The following is a 7,929-nucleotide window of genomic DNA, read 5'->3' as shown; positions in this document are numbered from 1 at the left end:
TCTTCCTCTCTCTCCCTCTCCCTCTGTCTCTCTCTCTCTCTCCTCTCTCTCTTCCTCTCTCTGTCTCTCTCCCTCTCTCTCTCTTTTCCTCTCTCTCTCCCTCTCTTCCTCCTCTCTGTCTCTCTCCCTCTCTCCCTCTTTTCCTCTCTCTCTCTCTCCCTCTCTTCCTCCTCTCTTTCTCTCTGTCTGTCTGTCTCACTCTGTCTCTCTCTCTCTCACACACACACACACACAGATACACAGACCCGTAATATAATTTGCTAGCCAAAGACAGACAAGTGACGGAAGACACAGCCGAGTTTTGTTCCGGTGGGAAAATGGGAGGGGAGGGAAAGCACCGATGACCCACCTGGCTAACACCCCAGAGAGAAGCCCCCAGATGCTGGCTTCCCTCGGGAAGGTCCCACCTGGTGGGGACAAGGCAAGAGCGATCCCCACGGCCAGCATCCCCACATCCTCCCAGCCGAAGAAGAGAGAGAAACTGACAAGAACTTCCCAGTTGTGCATCATATAAGACTTTCAGCTCTCGGGGAAGAAGCGGAGATTCCCGCTGAGCATTCATCAGACCCCCCCACCCCCCCTTTGCAGACGGAGCGTCTCACCCTGGGCTCTCCTGCACGGCAAAACACAGGAAGACCCAAATGCCCACCAGGCACCACCGGGTCCCCATGGTGCTGGGCAGCATCGGAAGCTGCGGCAGCTGCGGTGGGTCCTTCTCAGCTTCCCTCTCTGGGGCTGCTCTGCATAATCTCAGTGCCACCCAGCTGCCAGCCAGGAGCAGAGTGAGGACCGGCCGTGGGCGACCCAGCCCCAAGAGGAATGACAGGAGGGCGGAGTCCCAGCAGGTGTACACACAGGTGAAAGCAAGAGGAAGGGCCGCAAAAGGCTGGCCTGAGAGGAAGCCCAGGCCCACGGCTGCATCATGCCCTTCTCACGACCGGCTCAGTGTCGCCAAGGGAGTCTGCTAGGTCTCAGGCAGGTGGTGGCCCAAAGTAGGAAGGGGAGGCAGGTGAAGACCCCACTGCTGAGGGTCCGGAGGCTTCAGCCAGAGGAGGCCCTTCGGATGGGGGCTGCACTTTCCTTCCCCTTGGCAAACGCAAAGAAGAAATGTAGAATAGGGTTGGGACCAGGTGGGCCTTTCCTGAACACACAGACCTCCCCCCCTGATCTCCTTGGGATCCCTAATGGCATCCTAGGCACACCGGCCCAACTGAGGCCATTTCTCCCGCGGTTCCCTCCCAGGTCTGCCACACCCCTGGAATGCAGCCTCAGCTTTCCTGTTGGGTTTCTGCCTGGATTTCTTCTCCAGCAGGGGATCCATCGGGCTGCTTCTCCTCTGCCCTGGTCCCTTCCTTTCAAGCGATGGCAGCCACTTGGAGCCCTCATGGCCAACGCTGGGGAAGGCTGGATGGAGAGAATTCAGAATCACACCGTTGGGAGGGACCTTGGAGGTCTTCTAGTCCAGGGGTCGCCCACCTTTTGGAGCTCAGGGACCACCAAACACATCATTTTAAATCCTGTGGACCAGAGACCCTGGGAAAATCCCCCAAAAAGTCTGCAGGAAAATCCCCCACCCCGTTTTCCTACCGATCAATTGTTCTTTATTTGGGATTGCAGGATACCGTCTCCAGCTCCGTTCTCTCGGGGGGAGAGAGAGAGAGAGAGAGAGAGAGACTTTGGCTTCATGCAAGGAAAGCACCAGAAGCTGCAGAAGTCTTTCTTTCTCTCCCCAAACTCTGCCAGAAACGAGACTTTGCCGGCACAGCCTCTTGGAGCAGGAGGCCTTGCAGGGAGGGTCCTAAAGACTCATTTCTGGCGGAGTTTGGGGGAGAGACAGAAAGACTTTGGCTGCTTTCCTTGCGTGCAGCCAAAAGCAGAAGAAGAAAGAAGCGGAGAGAAGCAGCCCGGTGGCCAGGCCAGGCGCATGGGGCATGTGGGGCAAGTTCTCCCCCTCTGCCCTTTCCCCCCTCCCCTCCCTACCTCGTTTTGTGCACAATGCAAGCCACGCAAGCCTTGTGTTCCCACAGGCCATGTGGGCGGCACAGCCTTGTGTTCCTGCAGCCTGGATTAATTGCTTTGGGGGGGACATTTCTCTGCGGACCACCAACATTTTCTCACAGGCCACCAGTGGTCCCTGGCTCATTGGGTGGCGATCCCTGGGCTAGTCCAACCCCCTACTTGAGCAGGGGCCCTTCTACCTTGTCAGGCTGTCCAACCTCTTCTTGAAAACCTCCAGCGATGGAGCACCCACACATTCTGGAGGCAACTTCTGTTCTCCTGGTTGATTGTTCTTGAATCCATTTGGCTTGGATAATAGGGTAACAGAGTTGGGAGGGACCCTGGAGGTCTTCTAGTCCAACCCCCTGCTGGAGCAACTACCATTTGAGACAAAGAAGAAGTCTCTCCAGTGTTGGAGCACCCACAACTTCTGAAAACAACTTCTGTTCCACTTGCTCTCTCTGTCAGGAAATGCCTCCTTCCTTCTAAGGTGGCTTCCCTCCTGGATCAGTTCCCCTCCTTTGCTTCTTGTCCTGCCTTCTGGTGCTGTGGAGAAGCGGTTGCCCCCCCCTCTTCTTTGGGGCAGCCCCTCAAATTTCTCAAGAAACGGGCTGCCTTCATATCGCACCACACAGAACAGGGTGGATCTTCCTTTCAAACGCGTTTCCGGGAAGGCATAAAATTGCCAAGCTGGGTTCTGGGTGGCCTGCTGAGCCGCTGAGCCGTCCTCTGCCCGGCTGAGGCCTGTGGTGACCCCCAGCCAAGATCCCACGGGGACTCTTTTCTCCCAGTTCCTGCCTGCAAAGCCAGCATCCCAGCCGGCCCTCACCTGCCAACCCCCCCCACCCCCCCGCTCTCCTGGAAGCCAGCCGCTCCCACGGCCCTGCGTGTGCATTGCTTCCATGCCTGGCTTGGAGCCGGCTCTCTCCAAAGTGCTGCCCCGGGTCGTCCCTTAACCTGGCAAAACAACGGCAGGAGACAAGGGCCGCCTGGTCTCCCTCACGGACGCCTGCCTGGGAGTCCATCCGAGGCATCCAAGGGGGGGGGGGAGAGGCCAGGCTTGGGCAAAGGATCTGGGCGCCATGGATCCAAACTTCAACACCAGCCAGCAACGTATTGCAGCTGCTAAAGAGGCCGATGCGATCCTCAGAGGCCTTAAGTGAAACGGCTCTGGAGGTTCTCGGTCATCCAGGTCATGGTTGACCTAAAAGTGGATTTTCCAAAAGGCAACTGGACTTTCTCGTTTTTTTCCCTTGAAAATATTTCACTTCTCATCCAAGAAACTTCTTCGGTTCTGACTGAATGGTGGAGAATTGAAAAACTTAGAACAGAACAGAACACAATAGAGTAGATATTGGATGAAGAACAGAATATAATAGAAGAATGAAGAATTAATAGAATATAGAATAGAATAACGAAGAATTAATAGAATATTGGAATGAAGAATAGAATAGAATAGAAAATAGAAGAGAGTGGAATGGAATAGAATAGAAGCTGGAAGGGACCTCAGAGGTCATCTAGTCCAACCCCCTGCTCAAGCAGAACCTATACCATTTCAGACAAGTGAACGTCCAGCCTCTTCTTAAAAACCTCCAGTGATGGAGCACCCAGGATTTCTGAATTTATATTCCTTATTCAGTATTCCTTCATTTATATTCAAGGAATATGAATCCTTCCATCTGCCACCATTCAGTCAGAACTGAAGAAGCGTCTTGGAGGGGAAGCGAAACGTCTTTAAGGAAAAACAAAGTCCCTTTGGACTTCGGAAAAAGCAGCTTTGGGGCAATAGACAGAACTGGAGAGCCTTGCTCCCCTCTAGGCCGCCCTGCTCCGATCCCTTTGGGCATTCCTGGGTCCAGGTCTGGGCACCGGAGTTGGAGAAGGACAGTGAACCTTTGTAGCTCAGGGCTTTCTTGCAGACGTTTCATGACCCAAACTAGGTGACGTCGTCAGTGCTAGGAGGGAGGGGGGGCTGTGAGGGGGAGGGAGGAGAGGGACCCCTGAGGCCACCCAAACACTCTGCTTCTCTGATTTTATGGTCCGTTCAGCCGCTGTCAGTGTGAAGGAAGCGGCAGCTGGGCAGGCAGGCAACTCCTCCTGCGCTGCTCTTGAACTCAGAGCAGGAACCCTTTTGTCCTCCAAGCCCTTTGCTTGTTTGCTTGTTTTCCCCACATTTTATGGGAGGTGCAGAAGTCAATGACCTCCTGCCCCCACCCCAGTTCACAGGGGAGGAGATGGGAGCATAAATCACCTGCACCTGGCCCTGCTGCAGAAGGCCGGGTTCAAATTCCTCCCTGCCCTAGAAAGAGACACGAAGCCTGTGTGTGGATGTTTTGTGTGTGTGTGTGTGTGTGTGTGTGAGAGAGAGAGAGAGAGAGTTTGCAGGACACACAAAACATCCAACAAGCCCCCGTTTGCCCTCCCACCTTGACACCATAGTTGTGATGGTATTTTATGGGTCCATTTTAGGAAGCCAGAGAAGGGATTTGACTGGGGGGTCACTTCCAAAGATCTATGGTGCCTCCTCTCTCCCCCTCCTTTCCCTCTTCATTCCCCTCCTCCCTCCCCCTCCCTCTCCTCCTCTTCCTCCCCCTCCCTTCCCCCTCCTCCCTCCTCCTCCTCCTCTTCCTCCTCTCTCTCCCTCCTTCCCTCTTCCTCCTGATCCCTCCCCTCCCCCCTCTCTCTTTCCCCCCTCCTCCCTCCTCCTCCTCTTCCTCCTCTCTTCCCCTCCTTCCCCCCTCCTCCCTCCTCCTCCTCCTCCTCCTCTCTCCTCCTCTCTCTCCCTCCTTCCCCTCCTCCCTCCCCTCTTCCTCACTGAAGAAGCTTCTTGGATGAGAAGGAAAACATCTTCAAAGGGGGAAAAAAAAAACTCCCAAGAAAGTCCAGCTGTTTTTTGAAAAGCCCCTTTTGGGTCAGTCAAGACAATCTTGATTTGGGTGCCTTGACCCCAACGGGCTGTTCCTGGCCCTGCTGACCCACGAGGGGGCTTTCGGGGCCGAGGCTAAGGGCTTGTGGTTGGGAGGGGGTGGGTGGATCGCAGGGCTGGTGCAGCCCCCCTCTTAAGGACTCCTGCCTTGGACTAGAAAATCCCTTCCGGTGTCCATCATCCCAAGACATTAACATTAATTAGGATTTGGCTTTGTTTTTCATCGATGTAGAAACTTTGCGGCTTCCTTTCTGCCCCCCCGCATCCCTTATCGGCTCTTTAAATGTTTCGCCTCCTGCAGATCCACCACAATGAAGAGATGGTGGCCCCAGGATAAGGCGGGATGCATCCGCCTCACCAGCATAAACCTGAAACCGACCATCATTGTTGAAAAGCCCAGGATTATGCCAGGAACGTCAGACGCTCCGCAATGCAGCCGCACGCGGCCTCCTGCGTCTCTCTTTTCCCGTTGCCGGCACGGGGGGGACGGGGACGGGGACGGGCGCTTTCTCCCCAGGGCCGGGAGGGGTCCGGGGAATAAGGGAGGAGGACGGCTGCCAGGCTTGACCTGGGGTTGTGCTGGTGCCAGCTGCTTGTGGGGAAGGAGATGAGATGCCCAGGAATGCAATCGCAGGGGGGGACTCTTTGATTGTTTTTTAAAAGAACGTTTAACTCACCTTTATTCCTTTTAATAAATAACTCAAAGCAACGGAGGTGCATAATGCTGCTTCCCGCTCCTCTTTTCCCCCCACGAGGTGGGTTGGGCTGAGGGTGGGGGGAGCTGGCTCAAAGTCACCCAGCTGTTTCTGGGTTGGGGGGTGGGACCAAGGACGAAAGTTGAGCGGTGGGGGTTAGGGTGGTCTTGAGAAATGGGCTGGATGTGCCCAGAGCCTGTCAGGAGAACGAAGGGGAACTTTTACTGCAAGTGAGAACAATTAACCAGGGGAGGGGCTGTGGGGGGGTCCATCAATGGAGGCTTTGAAGAAGAGACGGGACAGCAGGAATGGCATATAAGGTTTCCCCTTCAGCAGGGCTCTGCCCTCCAAGGTCCCTTCCCAGGTTGTTACCCTGTTAAGTGTGGACAAAAGGTCAACTTCTGGGTGTGTGAGAGAGAGAAAGAGGGGGGGAAGGAAAGAAGGAAAGAAGGAAGGAAAAGAAAGGGAGGGAGGAAGGAAGGAAAGAAAGGAAAAGAAGGAAGGAAGGAAAGAAAGGAAAAGAAGGAAGGAAGGAAAAGGAAGGAAGGAAGGAGGAAGGAAGGAAAAGAAAGAAAGGAAGGAAGGAAAGAAGAAAAGAAGGAAGGAAGGAAAGGAAAGAAAGGAAAAGAAGGAAGGAAAGAAAGGGAAGGAAGGAAAGGAAAGAAAGGAAAAGAAGGAAGGAAAAGAAAGGAAGGAAGGAAAGGAAAGAAAGAAAAGGAAGGAAGGAAGGAAGGGGTTTTTTCCCCTTTATCTCCCCAGGTCAAATGAGCCCAACAGGGATCCAGGCTGGGGAGGGGGAGGGTCTGGGTGGGTGCTAGCAGGTCCTGCACGGGGTTGCCCCTCACCAGCCTCAATCCTGTGGCCGTGTCAGTCAAGCACCTGATCCCCCATTGTTCTCTGTTGGCCACCTGGCCCTCTCTGGGGAGCAAAGGAGAAACCCCTCCACCCCACCCCCACCCCCACATGGGTAGGGAGACTTAAGACAGTTCCATGCAGATTCAGCCGGGTTTTTGACCCCACTCCAGCTGGATTCACACAACCCTTTTCTCAAAGCCAGAAAATGATGCGTGCTTAAGAGGAGCAGCTGGGTCAAATTCAGCCTGGGTCTCTTTGGTGCTGGGCCAGGTGTGTTTGTGTCGCTGTGTGTGGGAGGATTTAAGTCTTGTGCAAGTGGAGTCCATTGATTGGTTGGTGGTTCCGGGATTGCACAACACAGAAAATCGATAACGCTCTGATGCCTTAATCAGCAGCTCCCCAACTACAGAACAAGTCACACCCAGCCATGGCTCATTAACAACCCCGCAACGGTGTCCCTCTCCTTCCTTGCATAGGATACTCATAGTGTAGACATAGAAGTTCATTTTAATGTATGCTGATTAGTGGACATTCAAAGGGACAATAATGTTCTCTTCTCTTCTCTTCTCTTCTCTTCTCTTCTCTTCTCTTCTCTTCTCTTCTCTTCTCTTCTCTTTCCTCTCCTCTTCCTCTCCTCTTCCTCTTCCTCTCCTACTCCAAGGTGCTCTGCTTGCAGCTGGAGCACAACATGGGATATGTGTGGCCCACAAGGGCTGCTGCGGCCCACAAGGGCAGAAGATTTCCTGCATTTAACAGGAATAACAGAAACCAGAATAACAGAAGTAACAGAATAACAAAATAACAAAATAACAACAGAATAACCAAGTTGGACGGGACCTTGGAGGTCTTCTAGTCCAACCCCTTGCTCAGCAGGAGACCCCAGACCATACCAGGCAGTCCAGTCTCTTCTTAAAAATCTCCAGCGATGGAGCACCCACCCATTTGAGGAAAGGAGTTTCATAGCCTTGTTGAACTCAAGGGGAAATCGTGTTCCCCCAGCGTAATTCTGGGGGAGGCGTGATGGCTCAGTGGTTAAAGATGCTGAGCTTGCCAGGTTCGAGACCCCAGCTCCTTGCAACCCACCTAGCAGTTTGAAAGCCTGCAAATGCGGATAGATTAATAGGTACCCTTTTGGTGGGCAGTTAACGCAGTGTACCGTGTGCCTTTGGTGTGCAGCCATGCTGGCCACACCACTACAGACGTTGCCTTCGGACAACGCCGGCTCCCTTGGCCAAGAAACAGAGGTGAGCACTGGAGTCAGACATGACTGGACAGAGTAAACCTTTAGTATATTTCCTCTTTTTAGCCCACAATGAGGGTTGCAGAAGGGGAGCTTCCCACCCACCCAGATGAGGGGACCTGGGGAAATTGGCAGCCATTTTAATTCTGATTTTACCCTACGGGAGAAATCTCATCCTCGGCAGGGGCGGGGCCTGACAAGAGAATTGTTTCCAT

General features: G+C 53.8%; 1 protein-coding gene across 1 annotated transcript in view; it reads right to left on the bottom strand.

Moving 5' to 3' along the window:
* LOC148131032 (MAM domain-containing protein 2-like) overlaps nucleotides 1-685 on the bottom strand; it is a 15,046-nt gene extending 14,361 nt beyond the window's left edge. The window contains exon 1 of the mRNA XM_087965692.1: nucleotides 603-685. Coding sequence (XP_087821818.1) covers nucleotides 603-685 — 83 coding nt within the window. The remainder of the gene's footprint in view (nucleotides 1-602) is intronic.
* Between the last annotated feature and the right edge of the window lie 7,244 nt (nucleotides 686-7,929).

Source organism: Notechis scutatus, chromosome 4 (genome assembly GCF_049901735.1).
Source record: "Notechis scutatus isolate UNSWTSFEM ecotype Mainland chromosome 4, rNotScu1.2, whole genome shotgun sequence".
NCBI classification, from domain to species: domain Eukaryota; kingdom Metazoa; phylum Chordata; class Lepidosauria; order Squamata; family Elapidae; genus Notechis; species Notechis scutatus.
This window is presented reverse-complemented; position numbering and strand designations above follow the sequence as displayed.